The 19830-nt window shown below is 40.7% G+C and overlaps 1 protein-coding gene across 1 annotated transcript in view; it reads right to left on the bottom strand.

Moving 5' to 3' along the window:
* The window catches only part of lmnb2 (lamin B2), a 70940-nt gene that overhangs the window by 2631 nt on the left and 48479 nt on the right, over positions 1–19830 (bottom strand). Inside the window, exons 10-12 of the mRNA XM_017439812.3 lie at positions 8483–8590; positions 1880–1999; positions 1696–1776 (exon numbers count right to left, since the gene is read on the bottom strand). Of these exons, the coding sequence (XP_017295301.1) occupies positions 1696–1776; positions 1880–1999; positions 8483–8590 (309 nt within the window). The remainder of the gene's footprint in view (positions 1–1695; positions 1777–1879; positions 2000–8482; positions 8591–19830) is intronic.

Here is a 19830-nt window from a genome sequence, read left to right as displayed (position 1 = left end):
CTGGCCCTACTCAAAAGCAGAGACCGGCCTAGAAAAAATGCAGGTGAAAATTCACACAAAGCAAGCCGAGTGGAGTGGAGCAGGGACCGTTAGGGTACGTGTGAAAGAGGAAATAGTCCCTCCAGCGTTTCCTGGGTCTTCCTTTGGGTCTCCTCCCGGTGGGACGTGCCCGGAACACCTCACCAGGGAGGCGTCCAGGAGGCATCCTCACCAGATGCCCGAGCCACCTCAACTGGCTCCTCTCAACATGGAGAAGCAGCGGCTCTACTCTGAGTCCCTCCCGGATGACCGAGCTTCTCACCCTATCTCTAAGGGAGAGCCCAGACACCCTAAGGAGAAAACTAATTTCAGCCGCTTGTATTCGCGATCTCGTTCTTTCGGTCACTACCCAAAGCTCGTGACTGTAGATGAGGGTAGGAACGTAGATAACCGGTAAATCGAGAGCTTTGCCGTTTGACTCAGCTCTCTCTTCACCACGACAGACCAGTACAGCGCCCGCTTCACTGCAGGCGCTGCACCAATCCGCCTGTCGATCTCCCACTCCATTTTTCCCTCATTCGCGAACAAGACCCCGAGATACTTAAACATCCTCCCCGACCCGGAAAAGGCACTCGACCATTTTCCGGCTCAAGACCATGGCCTCGGATTTGGAGGCACTGATCCTCATCCCGGCCGTTTCACACTCTGCTGCGAACCGTTCCAAGCGAGAGCTGTAGATCACGGCGTGATGAAGCCAATAGGACCACATCATCTGCAAAAAGCAGAGACATGATCCGAAGGCCACAAAAACGGATCCCTTCAACACCTTGGCTGTGTCTAGAAATTCTGTCCATAAACGTTATGAACAGAATCGGTGACAAAGGGCAACCTTGGCAGAATCCAACTCTCACCGGAAATGAGTCTGACTTACTGCCGGCAATGCGGACCAAGCTCTGACACCAGTCATATAGGGACCTAACAGCCCGTATTAAAGGGCCCAGTACCCCATACTCCCGGAACACCCCCCACAGGATTCCTTGCGGGACACAGTCGAACGCCTTCTCCAAGTCCACAAAACACATGTAGACTGGTTGGGCGAACTCCCATGCACCCTTAAGGACCCTGCTGAGGGTGTAGAGCTGGTCCAGTGTTCCACGACCAGGACGAAAACCACACTGCTCTTCCTGAATCTTGACTTTCGACTATCCGACGGACCCTTTACTCCAGAACCCCCAAATAGACCTTACCAGGGGAGCTTAAGGGTGTGATCCCTCTGTAGTTTGAACACACTCTCCGGTTCCCATTTCTTAAATAAGGGGACCACCACCCCAGTCTGTCAATCCAGGGGAACTGCCCCCATTAGCCAACACAACCATACAAGGGTTGCAGGGTTTTTGTTTATATATATATATATATATATATATATATATATATATATATATATGTGTGTGTGTGTGTGTGTGTGTGTGTATTACATATACATACGTACAACACATACATACACGTGTATTTAAACTGTAGAAACGATACGATGGGAAAATTTAATTCCTTTTGACAATGACATTTTAACACATTTATACTTTAAAACCAGTAATAGGCTCAGGCCTAATGAGCACAGACTTATTCTAAATCAGAATTCAACTCTTGCTTTCACTTTTTTCTTGTATCAATGACAAAACTTATGAGGGTAAAACAAGAAAATAATTTGTGTTTTACCATCTGTGCCACTTCATCTTCTTCCCCCTCACCATTTTCTACCTCCACCTGAGTCTTGGTGACACTTCTCTTCGCTACCTCCTACAGAAAAGGAAGTCAACCCACAGATTCAAGGGAAGGGAGAAAAAAAGGAATAAGTAATCAAATTTATATTTATATTAAGAAGGAAGAGGCTGATCTTTACCTCCCCGTCAGCGTTAATCAGAGAGGTCACTATGACACTTCCTGTTCCCCAGTTAGCCTGGCTCTTCCACAGTAAATCAGAAGGTGGACTGTGGGCAACTCCAGCATCAGCAGACCACACCTGGAAGTGAAATTCACACAAATGGAGCCAGAAACAATTACAATTAAAATTTTGTCACCAGATTGAATCTGCTGATGTATTTAAATAAACCAGCTAGAGGGAATCGATCCAAAAATACTTTATTTATTCCAAAGGGAAATTAAATGTTGACGTAGCTCATTCAAATCAAGGAGTTATTATACAGTCCCTCCAGGATTTCACGGGCAACTAATCTGAAGAAGCCTTTGACTAAAGAGACTCTGTTTTCTGATGACGGTCTCACGAAGAGGATGGCCAGGGTTGTCCATGATTTCCTTGATTTTATGCAAAATCCTTCTTTGCATCATCATCTCCAGAGGTTCCACAGTCATCCCCAGAACAGAACCAGCCTTCTTAATCAAGTTGTTGAGTCTTTTGAGGTCCCTGGCTCTGATGCTGCTGCCCCAACAGATGATGGCCGGGGAGATGACACTCTCAACGACAGACTTATAAAAGATCTGCAACATCTTGCTGGAAACCTTGAAGGAACTAAGCTTCCTCAAGAAGTACAGTCTGCTCTGTCCCTTCTTGTAGATGGCTTCACTGTTGAGTCTCCAGTCCAGTCTGTTGTCTAGATGAACACCAAGGTATTTATGTTCCTCAACTACCTCAACTTCTTCTCCTGTGATGGTAATAGGGTTTTGTCTGACCCTGTTTCTCCTGAAATCTACAGTCATCTCCTTTGTTTTGTTCACATTCAAGATGAGATGACTGTTTTCACACCATGCCACAAAGCGGTCCACCAGATCTCTGTACTCAGATTCTTGTCCATCTCTGATACACCCGACAACTGCACAGTCCCTCCAGGATTTCGCAGACATTTTTTGTGATTGTTGCGGGCTAAAATGCCTGATTTCGCAGGGCATTTTCCTAAAAGTTGCGATTTTTTTTAATACTAAAATCAATAAAAAACCGCAACTTTTAATATATAAACCAAAAATACTTACTAGTTTTGTAAGATAATTACCAACAAACATTGACATTATCAAAAGGTGCTTTATTTGAGAACTTTGATAGCTTATAAACATTCATGACCATTTCTGGATTGTCCCTCGTCTGCAGTTCTCCTCACATGTTTTGCAGACAAAGTGTTTGTCGATGCGTTTATGTTCGATGATTACACTGCAGGACGTGCAAAACAGCTTCCCCCCCACTCTTCTGCAGCTGGGGAGGAAACTGGTTTACGACCGCAGTGAAGTTGGTTTTAAGTTGGATATTGGATAACCGCGCTCTGCGGAGTTAGCGGCGTCTAAACAGGAACGCTAATGTCGGCCAGCCGTTCTCTGTCGGCCCCTTCTCTCATGCGCGGTGGTTCACTTCCTGTTTCGGGTCAGCCGTGAGCTAGATGCCACTAACTCCGCGGAGCGCGAAAAAACTAACTTTATTGCGGTGTTTTGCTGAAATGTGAAGCATTAGCGCACATTTTGACTTCGGTCACTGCTCCTGCATGCTACCAGCATTCTGATGTTAACAGGAAGAGACGTCATGTCTCTTCTTTGTGAGTTATTTGGGGTTATTTTGGTTATAGTTGCGGGAAAGTTGCGGTATTTTGGGCAAAGTTGCGATTTCGTGGGGTTTGCTTGATTTTGCGTTAATAGTTGCGATCGCAACATCGTGAAATCCTGGAGGGACTGACTGCAGAGTCATCTAAATATTTCTGTAGATGACAGGAGTCTGACTTGTGCTGGAAGTCTGAAGTATATAGAGTGAAAAGGAATGGCGAGAGTACAGTCCCCTGTGGTGCTCCTGTGCTGCTGACCACCTGTATAGACACACAGTCCTTCAGTCTCACAAACTGTGGTCTGTTTGTTAGGTACTCATTAATCCAGGCGATTGTTGAAGCCTCCACCTGAGTCTTCTGAAGTTTCAGACAAGCAGATCAGACTGAATTGTGTTAAATGCACTGGAGAAATCAATGAACATGATCCTCACAGTGCTGCCTGCTTTGTCCAGATGACAGTGGGTTTGTTGAAGCCGGTGTATGATGGCATCTTCAACTCCAACTCCACAGTGATAGGCAAACTGAAGGGGGTCCTGATATGTGCTGGTTTGCTTACTGAGGTGGGCCAACAGGAGTCTCTCCGGGACTTTCATGATGTAGGATGTCAGGGCAACAGGTCTGTAGTCGTTGATGACTGAGGGGTGAGTTTTCTTTGGTACCGGAACCAGACAGGATGTCTTCCACAACAGAGGTACCTTCTCTTGAGTCAAGCTAAGGTTGAAGAGGTGTTGCAGAATCCCACAGAGCTGCTCTGCACATGCCTTCAGGACTCTGGGGCTGACACCATCTGGACCTGCAGCCTTGTTCCAGTTCGGTCTCTCCAGCTGCCTCTTCACTTGACTTCTAGAAACAGAAAAGTGGGAGGGGGAAGCAAAGAGGGCAGCAGCATCTCCTGATTCGGGGGAAGACAAACTTGTGGAAGCAGAAGAGTCCATGACTGAGGTGGAGGATAAAACATCTGAGGTTACAGGAAAGCTGTGGGTCAAAGGAGGGTGGGATGTCTGTTTGGCTGGGGGCAGGAGGGGAGGATGGTGAGCTTATTCATCTCATTTGCTCTGTCCAGACTTCCATCTATCCGATCTTCCTTTTGCTTGAAGCCTGTGGTCTTCTTCATCCCTGACCACACATCTCTGATATTATTCCTTTGCAGTTTACTCTCGAGCTTCTTCCTGTACACCTCCTTGCTGTCTCTGATCTTGACTTTGAGCTGCTTCTGTATACTCCTCAATAACTCCCTAAAGGCTCTTTTTTTTCTTGTTTAACAGTTCCTTTAGTTCACTGGTGATCCAAGGTTTGTTATTAGGGAAGCATCTCACTGTTCTGGTGGGGATGGTGTTGTCCACACAGAAGTTTATATAGTCGGTCACACACTCAGTCATGGCACACACGTTGATGTCCTCTCCATGTGGCTTGCAAAGAGAAATCCAATCAGTAGCATCAAAACAACATTGTAGGGCTTCTTCAGATTCCTGTGACCACTTTCTCACAGTCCTTTTTGTAACAGGTAGTCTCTGGACAAGGGGTTTATATTGTGAGCAGAGAAAAACAAGGTTGTGATCAGATTCACCCAGAGGAGGTCTTGCTTTGGAAATATATGAATCATTGACATTTGTGTAAAACAAATCCAATGTCTTGTTTTCTCTGGTAGAGCAGCTGACAAACTGTTGAAACGTTGGCAGTGTGGCAGAGAGTGAGGCGTGATTAAAATCACCAGATATTGCCCTAAAATAATTGTGGTGTTGTGTCTGTATCTTAGCAACAACCAAACTGATGACATCACATGCATTGTAGGCAACAGCTGAGGGTGGAATGTAAACAGCCACCAAAACAACACCGGTGAACTCTTGGCAAATAATATGGATGAAAACTTACTGCCAATAGTTCAATGTCAGGACTGCAGAGACGACACTTCACAGTAACATGTCCTGAGTGACATCATCTGTTGTTGACAAGCACTGCCAATCCACCTCTTTTCCTTTTCCTGCTACTTATTAAATCTCGATCTGCCCGTATAGTTAGGAAGCCCGGCAGAGAGACGTTGGAGTCAGGGATATGATCCTGCAGCCATGTCTCAGTAAAACACATAATACTACATTCCCGATACTCTTGCTGAGTTCTTATCAGGGCTTGAAGTTCATCCAACTTGTTAGCTAACGATCTCACGTTGCCCATGATGATGGATGGCAGAGATGGTTTGAACTTCCTCCTTCTCGCTCTCCTCTTTGCTCCTGCTAGGGATCCACGATGCCTCCTTTTCAATTCCTCTGGGATTTCTGGCTTCAGTTGTCGTTTTATTTCTGCTTCTGCAATGTTAATCAGCTGCTCCCTGTTGTAAACCACCCTGTTGCTATGGTTACCATCATAACAAAAGAGAACGATATAAAAAGTATTGGGAAAAATCAATCACGCTGCACAGCATCCAAGACAAAATGTATAATTGTCCAAAAAAAATTATATTTTCCAATGAAAATCAGGAATGAAATTAAAAAAAAAAAAAAAAAAATCTTAATGAGAGGTACAGAGCTACTCCAAAGTGCTGCCACTCTGAGTCGGTGCAATTCTAGAACTAAGAGTTCAGGGCCTGATGAAGAAAATTCCTAATAAGAAAACAAAAAACATCAAAAAGTGGCTACAGTTTAGAGTTCTGCAATTATTCAATGTCATCATTTTGCCCTAATTTACTATGCACTTGGTGTATGCTCTTGTTTTGTCTTGCCTCCTGAATGAGGTGCTCCTCTGCCCCCACTGCATCCCATCTGTGTGTGAGGCATTACACATTTGGTGTATTTATGGACATGCTTTTTCACTTATCTCATTTACAGCATAAATCAGTATTTTATATTTTCCTGCACTGCCGCCTATGCACATTACAACTCATTTTGCCAGCACAGATCACATTTTATATTTACACTACGCCTGTGCACTGCAACTGGAACTTTTACTTCAAACGTGATGTGAACGTGTGCTGTCATTCAGGTATAAAATGCTGACAGGCCTGAGATCAGTTTGTGATTCAGAGTAGATTGTTATTGATAAAAAATATAGACAAGCCAGGTGTGATTAAACATTGTCATAATCTGAAACTGCTATTGATTAGTTTACTGTGGTGTGAGAGTTCATGAACCATATCCTGACGCGCAGTCGCCTTTTTAACGACTTAGTATCAAGTTAGCTTTGAGTTAGCAACATTAGCTCTCTCCTGTCGTCTTTAAGTTGATTTGCAGTGCCGTGTACTGATGTCATGACAGTGATCTGTTTTCACCGTTCCACAATCCCAACTCGGTCGTTGTACGTGTTGTTTTGCAGGCCATGACTTTGATCATCAGAATCCAAATCTGAAGAGTTATCATCCGATTATGAAGATCCAGCTGTCAGTTCAGGCTCATACTGGTATGGTTGTATATCCATTACTCCTGCAAAGTCTTCCAGCATTTCTTCATACAAAAAAAAGGCTTCTTCCACTTCCAAACAACCGGACAGTGGAGATGTTCTTGGTTCTTCATCCTTTAAGGGCTGGCCAGGGCATAGCACACGTCATGAACCCAGGACAGCAACTTCGCCCCACAAAACACCCCACTTCTAAAATTATTGGCTTAAATGCTAAAAACAGTTTATTAAAGTTTTAGGTCACAAAATAAGTCCCTGGAATGTTTTGTGGATGTGGTTGAAAAAAAAAAAAAAAACATACATGAAATGTAATTTTTTTTAAGATTTGATTTCAGTTCAGCTTTAATCTAAAATTTATGTAATACAGGGTTCCAGACTAACGTTTTGCCCTGGTTGCACTGGTGTGCCTAACTTTTTTTCTAAGGTGCACCAGCACAACCGTTAGGTGCATCCAAATTTTGAACTGCGTTGCACTTAACATTGCCGTTTTACAGGTTCACTTTGTTTTTAAATCACTGTCCATAAAGTCATTATCGACTCACAAATGAATAATTAACAATCTAGTAAACAAAGTTCTTTATTTGAACCACAATTATACAAGACATTTAACTTACTGAAGAAGTTTTTAAAGTCCTTCTATGACCTAAAATTTCAACTTGAGCATCTCAAGATAAATTTAAAAAAAAAATCCAAATTATAAGTGCAAATGTTTAAGGGCTGAAAATCTTATAAACATCTCAAACTGAAGATATCAATGCTAAATGTTAGCATTTCAATCCTGAATGGATTTGAACCGATCACAAATGCATTACTGCCAGCCGTGGCCTTGCCACACTCTTTGCAGTAAATGCAGTGCATCTTATTATCAGCTTTGCTGAATCTTAGCCAGGGAAACCAGTCCAGCCACTGTCTTCAAAATGTATTAACTTTCTGCGGGCTCTGACTCGGAGCCAAACGTATTTGGTTCATTTTCTGATGCCATTTTTGCATCAGTGCGTGAAGTACCCTGGGAGGTAGATGGCCTTGACTTGACGAACAAGTTGTCAATTGTTCTTTTCATTTTCCCTTCTCTCCGTGCCACATCCACTCTGCTCATAACTAGCCTAGCTTACACACCTCTGACTGCAGTACACAACTTGGAGACGTACAGGAATAGCTGAACCTCGGCCAATCAGAGAAAAGTGCAAACCCTTTACCATCTCTGATTGGTTTAGACCATGACATGGGCTTAGAGTGTCTTAGTAAAATCACACGGAGACTTTTTGTGTCAGCGTCCCCCAGATCTCTACCCCCAACTTGAAGGACTGGTTGCACCGGTGCAGCTGGAAATTTTTTTCCAGGTTTACTTTGAAGAAATCAGGTCGCATTCGTGTCCAAATTGGTCGCACTGTAGAGCCCAGAAATGTGAGACTCAGGGGAAAAAACCCCACCTTTTATGACTTTGTTTCGATTTAAGTTGGCTTCAAAACACGTTTTATTTCACTTTTAAGTTTGTATCTGAAGAGCTTTTTATTTTACAAAAAGTAGGGCTGTTTCTTTACTCTCACATGAAACAAACGAGTGAAAAATAACCTCACCGTGACGGTCCGTCCAGCTTTAAGGACATATTTTGGGGTGAACTTGTAGATGATCTCCTCCTCCCCATCAACTTGTCTCTTTATTCTCCAGTTGCCCAAAGGTCGGTCCTGTTAAACACAAAGAAACTAACAATCACAACTTCAACAGAAATAGTAAATTCAAGATATTTAAAAACAAAAAAGTCACGAGTGAAGTGAGATTACCATAATTTAGTTTCTGATGACTTGTTGCAGATTTATGGAAGCTTTATGTGTTGAGTTATACAATTTTTTCCCCACCTAATGAGGTGGAGTAAATTCTTTCCGTGTTTTCTCTTGGTTGAAGACTTTAACATGAATACAGTGTATATGTGCTGACACACTAACAGTCATAATTGTGAAGGCTCCCTATAACAGCCTCAGTTGCTGAGTAGTAGGGACATTTATAGAAAGTCTCTGTACTAGGTAGTTGTTGGACAGATTATGCTGACTGATCAATGTGGATCATGACTGGACTCATTTTGCTGCACTCAAAGTAACGTGGATTATAGGACTATTTTAGTTAGAGAAGGATTTAAATGTGTTGACTAAAGCAAAAAGATTGCAGGATCATGTGTAGGGCACATTCTGCCTGTTGTAGCACCCTATCATTTCTGCGATGTGGAAAACACAGACGGAATTGCTGAATTGATGTTAAAAATGTGGGATATTGTAAAAAACAAAATGGCAGAATTTAATAATCTGCACATTTCTCCTAACAATTCAAATTTTTCACTTTTGATGTTCACAATGAATAAAACTAATTTGGCTACTGTAGGATCCTGCAGACACCTGACATCTGTGTGGAATGATGAGGAGGGGGGCTGCTTACTGAGAGTCCTCTGCAGAAAATAGATTTAACACTAAACACAGTTTATAGCAGAAGAGTGTCTCAATAGGATCTAGGAACAACCTGTCAGTACATTCTGTTGGAATTGACTGCAAATAAATAAATGGTCTGTACTTACATAGTGCCTTTCTAGCCAACCAGGCCACTCAAAGAGCTTTACAACACAATCTGTGCCCTCATTTACCCATCCACACACACATTTAAACAGCACTTTATTACATCTCTAGAAAGCTAATCAATTCTTTAAACTCCATTCATACACTGATGGTGCAATATTGGATGCATTGAGGGGTTCAGTATCTTGCCCGGGGACACTTTACCATGTGACTGCTGCCAGAAATCAAACCTCCAATTCTCTAATTGAAGGACGACTGCTATAACCACTGATACACAGGCACCCAAAAAAAAAGGGACAATTTAAAAGAGTGGTGCATACTAATGTTAGTTTATCAGTCCAGGTAACCTGTCCACATGAAAACACAGCAGAAAGGTGATGCCTTTTTTCAGATTACTGTAACTTTAAAATATATTGTGATTTTTAGGTTTATATGTCAAGCACAACTCTAAACTATTAGAAATCATTGGCCTACATACTTTGTTGATGTATATTAAACATATTACCAGTAAAAAATTGAAATAAAAATGATTCAGTTACTTATATCAGTATAAGTATAAGTTTATGGACAACAGGTTTTGATGAAGTGAAATACTTTGGTTGCACTATCCATTACCTTGCAAAAGAGTAAAAAAAAAAGAAAGAAAATTGTGTGTGAGATATTATATATATATATATATATATATTTAATCACCCACCCTCAAGTAATACTGTTGCTATTTTTGGATACCCCAGTATATTTTATTACTCTATCACTCCTAAACCTATGGTGTACATTTTAGGACAACCTCAGGTCTCAGGAAAACATCCTCCAACATCAGATCAAACAACCAACAGACGTTAGACCACAGACAGAAAAGCATCGCATTTCATATAAAAACCCAATTAGGGAGACGACTTCCGGGTCATGACCAAGATGGCCGCTTAACTTTAGTGCTAACCAACGGTTTAATAAAAACAACCCAAAAACAAATGATATTTAACTTTAAGTGGGATTTTATTGAAGATGGAAACGAGGGTTGTCTCACGACGGAGGAAAACGACTGGTGCAGCGAACATTAATGAAGAAGAACAACGAAACACCAAAAGCGACTCCCCGGTCCACGAGGCCGAGGAGGGAGAAATAGAGGAGGCTAGCCCGAATAGCATACTCACAGAACTTAGAGATTTCAGACGAGACAACAAGCAACAGCTTCTGGAGATCCAACAAGATCAACGTTGTACCAATGATAGGTTAGATGAAGCAGAGGGTCGAATTGAAGAAATAGAAACAGCCATGCAGGCAGCGTCATCTCTAATTAAACAAGTTCTTCAACGCCAAGACAACATGGAGGAAAAACTCACTGATCAGGAGGGCCGCGCACGCCAAGATAATATGAGGATTTATGGCATTCCCGAAAAGGCTGAGGGTAACAAGATCAAGGGCTTCACAGAAAAACTGCTCTGGGAAAGTTTAGATCTCCCACAAGATGCCGAGCTCAAAATTGAAAGAGCCCACAGAGCGCTGGCCCCCATAGCTACTAATGCGCAATCAAAACCTCGCTCGATCATTATTAAGTTTGCCAGTTATAAAACTAAGTAGGAAATTATTTGCAGAGCCTGGCAGAAAAAACAAATACAGTACAACAACGAGCGCTTCTACATCGATCGCGACTATCCACCAGCTATTCTCAAGAAACGTGCAGAATATAATCAAATAAAGAAGATACTGAAGGAGAAAAAAAATCAAGTTCCAAACCCCCTACCCTGCAAGGCTACAGGTGTTCTATGGAGAGGAGACCCGCACGTACCAGACCGCAGCGGAGGCAACAGCAGACATGGCGTCACAGAGTTTCCCGGTTACCGTCATCCACCCCCCGGTCAACCCGATCCAGCAGGAACTACAACAGCTTTCATCTTGGCAAGCACCTGGGCACCGGGAAGCGGAAACATCAGGCGGCGCACAATCCCAGCAGAGCGAGGACTCCCGATGGCAGATTAAAGAAAAGCTACAGGAATACAGACGTCAATCTCCTACAGATAAGTGACTATGAAGAAAATGCGATCGGACTTTTACAAAATAACAGAAATTGTTCCTTCGGGTGTTTAACCGTACCCTTGTTTGTTCCGGACTAATCACAGACTTAATGGTTCAAGCACATAAAATACACTCTTGGTCAATGGCTAAAATTACAACACAGCCAAGTCAGGGGGCCCCACCATATACGATGAGTGGGCTTTCCCCTGACTGGAGCTCTAACAGCTCCTTTAAGGTTCAGTTCTCTAGAACCTCTGCTCTGGAAGCAAACCTTCTGTTAAAGACTTTATTATGTTTTTGTTATGTTCATGTTTCAATGTTACTGTTACGGGGGTGCATTTTAGTTTTAGTTTTGAAAAAATATAAATGGTTTTGTTCAGTAAGAGACACTTTCTGAAAGAAACATAAGCAACCATGGCTGATAAGCAAACCTTAAAACTAGCATCATTAAATGTAAATGGAGTTCTCAATCCCATGAAGAGAAATAAGATACTATCTAAAATGAAGAAGGAGAAGGTGCAGATAGCCATGCAACAAGAGACACATCTTACTTCTGGGGAACATGAAAAATTAAAAAGGATGGGCTTCTCTAAAATATATTACTCATCGTATAAGTCCGGTCATAGACGGGACATGGCCACATTAATATCACAGAGAGTTCCATTCGAACTTATTTCTGAAACCAACGACAAAGAAGGGAGATATTCGTTGATAACAGGTAGAATAGATGGAGTCAATGTAACACTATGTAATGTATACAGTCCACCTGGCAGTGACTTTTCATTTTATAAGAAACTATTTGATTTAATGGGACAATCAACAGGCTTACTTATTTGTGGAGGGGACTGGAATATAAGACTCAATCCATGGCTGGATTCTTCAAAACAAATTCCCCAAACATCCTTACAAAAGAAAATTAAAATTCTAATGTCAGAATATGGTGTTATAGATATCTGGAGGAGTCCATATCCAACAAGTCGTGATTATACCCACTTCTCTCATGCACGTACGGTATATTCTAGAATAGATTTCTTTACTTTTAAAATAGATTGCCACAAGGTCTGTAACTGTGAAATAGGCAACATTGACCTATCTGATCATGCCCCCCTATTATTAACTCTAACAATAAACGAGGATCCTAAATACAAGTATACTGAATAACTCTCAATTTATAAAACTAGCCGAATCTGACATAAATATATTTCTAAAAGAAAACAGTAATGGAGAGGTTAGTCCAGAAATAGTTTGGCATACACTAAAAGCAGTTATGACGGGTAAAATTATATCTTTTTGAGTCCAAAAAAAAGAGAACGAATCAATCAAAACGATCAGACTGGTTTTATCCCGCAGAGACAAACCCATTATAATATACACCGCACATTACATATCATAAACCACATTCAAAAACGTCAAATACCAGCTGCAGTGATCAGTCTAGACGCCTAAAAAGCTTTCGATACAGTAAGCTGGGATTTTTTATATAAAATACTCGAGAGGGACTTCTGGGACGGACCACCAACACAATGGTCGCATAGCGAAATCACTCCTGGTTGAACCGGATTAATTAGAGAAATTCCCCAAGAGAACTTAAGCAAACAAACCATTATAACGATTTAAAAAGGGGATAAGATCGCACCATAACTCTGAGCAATAAACGCAGACCGAAATCTGATGGAAGAGAGAGACAGGACGCAGCAACAGGTAGCAGCTAGCGGGCCAAAGCTAACAGGTGATGAGGCACAGCGTCTAAAAATGACCGACACCGAACTGATTTTGCGAGAACTAAAAGGCTTTCGCCAAGAAAAAAAAGAACAATTTGAAACGATAAAAGAAGAAATTGCGAAAGTGAACAACAGAATGGAAGAGGTGGAAGGACGGATGGAGAAAGCAGAAAAAAGGATTAAACATTGAGGAAGTAGCCACGGCGATGCTAAAGCTACATGCTAAGATGGAGGACAAACTGCTGGACCTGGAGAGCTGATCTAGACGTGACAATATAAGGGTGTATGGGGTACCGGAGGGATCCGAGAAGGAATCGACAATGATTTCATTTGTCGAAACCTTACTCCGCCAAGGTCTCGAGATAAACGAAGACACCCCTGAACTCCACATTGAAAGAGCCCACCGGTCAACGGGGCCACGGCCGTCTGCCGACGCACCACCACACTCCATCATAATTAAGTTCTTAAGCTTCAGAACCAAAGAGATGATTCTCTGTAAAGCCTGGCAGGGGAAGGGATTTACCTGACAAGAAAATCATATAAACCTGGACCAGGACTATCCACCTCTCATACTCAAAAGATGAAGGGAGTATGCAGAAATCCGCAAAGTGCTAAAAGAAAATAATATCCACTTCCAGACCCTCTTTCCCGCGAGGCTAGGTGTCAGATACGAAGATGGAACCACAACCTACGACACGGTAGAGGAGGCATCAAAGGACCTCCTGGGATGAGGCTTCACATTGTCCAACCACCAAATCCCCAGAGACACTCATGGAGCAAGTGCAACAGTTGTCCTGGACGAGAGTGGACCGATGAGCGACGAAGGGTGCACTCCGAGACATAGAGGAGCTTCCTCAGACCGAAGACGGTGGGAGAAATTGTGGAATTTCTTCAACTAAATCTGTAACCAATGGTGGAAAAAATGTACTGAATAATCTGGTTCATTCAGGACCCCCCCCTCTCTCTTTTTTTTTTTTTCTTTTTTCTTCTTTCCGGAATGCGACTGTTGCAGGTAAGGGCCTACCCCTCTGGATTGAGGAGGGGGACTTCTCCCTTCGGGACCCAACAGGGTCAGTTCAATAGACCCCTACCTAGGAAGTTACATGGACAGGTTTGCCCCTATTACACGGGCCCTAATTCAGAAGTCCGGCTCTACTCTGCTCTACTCGGCTCAGCTCTATAAAGAATGCATCACGTTTACACCGGGCAGTTTGGTCGGTAGCAGAGGAACGCCTCCTTGTGTTGTGGGGGGCGGGGCCTCTGAAGCAGGGACCAAAGAAGCAGGGCCGACTTTGCAAAAATGCAGATGTAAACATGCGCAAAGCAAGCCGAGTAGAGTGGAGTCGGGACCTCTAGAGCCTGTGTAAAAGGGGCAGTTGTGTTTAGCTTTAGGGATAGTATGGTAATTGTTAAATTGACTCATCAAATGGGAAACCCGAAGCAAAAAACACTAGCAGAAGATTAAACACCTGGATGAAAGAGATGGGGATCGTAGACGTTTGGAGAGAGAGAAACCCGAAAAACCGAGACTACTCACATTATTCACACGCTCACAATGTCCACTCCCGCGTAGATTACTTTTTTATGTTCAAGGGAGAACAGCTTTGAAATAGAAACCAGTCCTCTTTCAGACCCTGGTCCCATTTACATCTCAATCTGAATAATAAGAGACGGTCAACTCTATGGAGGCTGAACTCTAACATCTTGAATGACAACATCAAACATAAGATTATAAAACTAAAAAAAGAAATAGATATGATAAATAATCAAGAAGTTCAAAAAAAAGCTTATTTTTGTAAGTCAATATTATGAGGCAGGAGGAAAATCCCTGAAACTTTTATCATATAGGTTAAGAAAACAACAAGCCTGCAGAACTATACACAAAATAAGAAACAATGTAACAAAAGAAATAGAAACTAATCTGGAAAAATCAAAAACTGCTTTAAAAATACTATGAAACACTACATTCCCAAACACAGATAAGTAGCGACAACCAGATTGATGCCTTTCTGGAAAAAATCAATCTTCCAAAAATCACTGATAACCAAAACAAGAAATTAATATCTAAAATTACAAAAGAGGAAATTCAATCAACAATCAAGAGACCTAAAGGAGGGAAATCTCCGGGAACAGATGGAGTCACTACAGCAGTACAAAATTATGCAAGACCAACTAATTCCAACATTAGAGAAAACGTTCAACTGGGTCTTAGAGAATAAAGAGATTTCCCCCTCATGGCAAGAGGCAATGATCTCAGTCATACCTAAGGAAGGGAAAGACAAATTGGAATATGGGAATTATCTTCCTGTAAGCCTTTTAAATAATGATTATAAACTCTTCACCTCTATATTATCTAAAAGAATAGAAGTGATATTACCAGTTATAATACACCAAGACCAGACTGGCTTTGTCAGACAAAGATAGACCCAAGACAACATTAGAAAAACATTACACAGCATGAGAGAAGTCACTCAGCAAAAACTAGAGGCATTTTTATTAAGTCTAGATGCAGAGAAAGCATTTGATTCGGTAGGGTGGTCTTATTTATATAAAGTTCTTCCAAAATTTGGATTTCACACAACTATAATTGATACATTCAAATCGTTATATAATAAACCAACGGCCAGCATTAAAATCAATGGAGATTTGACCAATTCATTCACTTTAGAAAGAAGAACAAGACAGGGATGTTGCACGTCTCCGCTCCTCTTCGCCTTGTTTATCGAGCCCGTGAGTCAAATGATCAGGCAGAGGTCAGATATAAAAGGGGTTACAATGATATCTGGGGAACAAAAACTGTCCTTGTTCGCTGATGACTTATTGATAAGTATAACACAACCCACACAGACAATCCCAAGACTGATGAGACTGCTAGAAGAGTTTAGATTAATCTCTGGTTATAAGATCAATATAAACAAAACCCACTTTGCAATTAAAAAAAGAAAAGGGTGGGATGGGCCTTCTCTTTTTACAGAAATACTACCATGCAGCCCAGCTGAGACCTTTAGTCTGCCTATGTTCACCATCATACACCGCAGCATGGAAGGAAATTGAAGGCACAACAATAAAAGGAATCCCAATAACAGCCTTACTTAGCAATCATAAATTACAGGAAAAACAGCAGATCCCAGAAGACACTATAACAGGTAGCTTCCTCAAATCCTGGCAGGAAATGGTAAAAATCTGCGAAGTAGGAGATGCATCTAAAATTATGAGGTGGTGAGCCTATGATGCACCAAATAGAATTGATAACAGATTTAAGATATGGAGCACAAAAGGGCTTACTACCTATTATTCAATTGTCCACAAAGGGGAATTTCAGAGTTTTGAAACCCTACAGAAAGATCAAGGACTGGAAAAAGATGACTTCTTTAGGTACCTGCAGGTGAGACATTATTTTAATAACTTTAAAGAGTTGACAAGAAAAGGTGATCCAAACTTCATGGAGGTATTTCTATCATTAATTAAACCTGGACCAAACAACAAAATTATCTCAAAATTATATAAGGCCACACAACTATCTAAATGCGAGAATACAGAATATATAAAAAGAAAATGGGAAAAGGAAATAAAGGTAACAATCTCACAAGAAGGCTTGGGAGGAAATATACCAACTGCAATGGGCCTCAACTGGATCAAATACATGGAGGGAATTCTGCTGGAAAAACATTGCTCAATTTTTTATTACACCCATTCAGAGACGACATCAAAGAAATGGAGACACCTGCTGGAGACTTTGAGAGTCTGAAGGTGCTAACCACTTCCATGTTTTTTGGGACTGCCAGGTAACAAGAACGTATTGGGAAAAGATTCACAAACATATTGAAAATGTATTTAATATGAACATTCCATTAAAATGTGAAACATTGTACTTAGGCCACCTACAGCTGGACACATGGACTAACAAAGACAAGAAACTGCTGGCTATACTACTGGCAGCCAGTAAAAAAGCTATAACTATGAAGTGGCTAAAACCGGACCCAGCTACTATTGACGAATGGATTGAAATTGTTTACCAGATTTATGTTACGGAAAGGATTTTTTTCTCCCTCAAAGTTGAAAAAGAAAAATTTTATAAGATCTGGACCAAATGGACCCAGTACGTAAAACCTACTAGATCTGATTTTATTTGACAGCACTTGTGAATTAAGTGACTTGCCCCGTTATACATCATTGATTTTTATGGCTCGGGAAGGTGCAATCCCTATGTTCTTTTCTGTTTCTTGTTTTTTTTTTCTGTTCAATTCTGTTCATCTCTGTTATCGTTCATAATTGAAATAAGTAACAATTTGTAAAAGAAAATACCAGAAAGGCAATATGGACAAAACCATGCGGACTCTACTCTCTATTCATGTGAGAACTCAAATGGGTAAAGCTGTAATTAAGAAATGTGTTGGAGATTTGCCTTTTTAAAAAAAAATAATTAAAAAAAAAGTACTCGAGAGGTTTGGTTTTCACTCCAATTTTATTAACGTAATCAAGTCACTATACACAAAACCAAATGCACGGATAAAAATCAATGGACATTTGTCAAATACCTTTGAACTAGAGCGTGGAACGAGACAAGGATGTGGACTCCCTCCTTTACTGTTTGCCCTTTATATAGAACAGCTAGCCCAACTAATAAGGCAAACTGACAATATTAAAGGTATAAACATCTCTGGTGATGCACACAAGGTGGCACTATATGTGGATGATGTGTTGGTCTACATAAGTATACATTATTTCCTACATTATTTCAGAGCTTGAACAGCTTTGGTGAATTTGCAGGGTATAAATTGAATGTGAAAAAAACACAGATACTGACATTCAATTATAACCCATTAAAATCTCTATGTGCCGAATTACAACTAAAATTAGACCAAAGTGCCTTGAAATACCTTGGGATCCTGATCCCCAAAGATACATCCACAATAGCTAAGTGTAATTATGAGGGCCTTCTGACCAAAATTAGACTGGATACACAACGATGGACTGTCACCTCCTTCATGAGTTTAACCCAAAGAATTGAAACTGTCAAAATGAACCTACTACCAAGATTTATTTTCTTGTTTCAAGCCCTACCGGCAGAAATTACAAAAAAGCAGTTTATAGAGTGAGACACAATGCTTTCCAGATTTATATGGCTTGGAAAGAAGCCGAGAATTAGATTTAAAACACTACAGCTCTTAAAAGGAAAAGGGGGTATGAACATACCACACTTAAAGAACTACTATTATTCTGCACAAATTAAACCCTTGATAAACATTCGTAATAAAAACTATAACGCCCGATAGAAGGACATTGAATTGGCTCTTACTCCAGACCCCCCTTCAGGTAATCTTGGGGAATAAAGATTCTGAACAGATTAAACTCAAAACTGAAAACCCCTGGATAAAATCCCAATAAAAAATCTGGACAGATGTCAAACAGGAATATAAACTACATGATACGTTAAGAATTATAAGATGGTGTGCTTACGACCCTGATTTTAAACCAAGTCAAGTAGATACCAGATTCCGTAGTTGGACATCTAAAGGCATAACAACATATTCCTCATTTATGGAAAAATGGACAAATAAAAGATTTTCAAACACTTAAAACAAACTATAACCTGGGAAAACAGGACTTTTATAGATACCTACAAGTACGCCATTATATTAATCAGGAAATTATTAAGCATATAGACGAACAGGAACCAGTGCTTAAAGAAATATTAATGGCAAATCAGGCAAAATCCAAAAAAGGTATTATATCATGGTTATATAAGGTACTTGTGAATGAAATAACACATTCTACCTTATATGTGAAGACAAAATGGGAAAATGAAAGTAAAATGGAAATGACAAAAGAAGAATTGCACGACTTGGAGATGTACCAATTCGTATTCATGGAGAGAATTTAACTGGAAATGCTTGCTTAGATTTTTTATAACACCGAAACAGAACACTTCCTATACCAGGGGGAGGGGGGGGGAGGGGGGCTAAATGCTAAAGGCACTGTGGAAACACAGAACCCAACCACTGGCATATATTCTGGGACTGTACGATTATAAGACACTATTGAATAGAAATACACAAAAATATTGAAAATACCACTACCTTGTGGTCCAAATGGATGTCATACATCAACAAAACACAATATGCAAGAAGACTAGATTATTAAGAATTTAAAAGAGAAGGTTCATTCTTCAGAGTGTATAACTGTTATAAAATTTACTATTGTTATATACAAAAAAGTAACTTTTCGCTAAAATAGCCCCGTTCTATGTTTTGTTTACGTTTTGTGTTTTATTTTATTTCATTTTTGAATGCTGTTTATAAAAATGGAAATTTAAAGACAAAGAATTTTGTATTTAATGAGTCTGAAATTGTGTCCCTGAATTCCTCTCAATACTTCAAAAATAAAGAATAAAAAAAAAAAAAAAAAAAAAAAAATTAGACTAAAAAAAAAAATTACAGAAAAACAGCAGAGAAGCCTTGTGCAGGTGCCGCTGTTATCATTTTTATTGTTAAAAAAACAAATAGAAAGCAAACTGGGGGACTTCCGGTTGTGTAATGTAGAGTGAGGACGCAAGCGAGAGGGCTCCCGGCTAATCTTACATCATTTCCTTATTTCATCGACCCTTGCTTCTCATTTTCAACTTAA

This window comes from Kryptolebias marmoratus, linkage group LG18 (genome assembly GCF_001649575.2).
Source record: "Kryptolebias marmoratus isolate JLee-2015 linkage group LG18, ASM164957v2, whole genome shotgun sequence".
In the NCBI taxonomy this organism is placed as follows: domain Eukaryota; kingdom Metazoa; phylum Chordata; class Actinopteri; order Cyprinodontiformes; family Rivulidae; genus Kryptolebias; species Kryptolebias marmoratus.
Note: the sequence above shows the minus strand (reverse complement) of the source record. Positions and strands in the feature narration are given on the sequence as shown.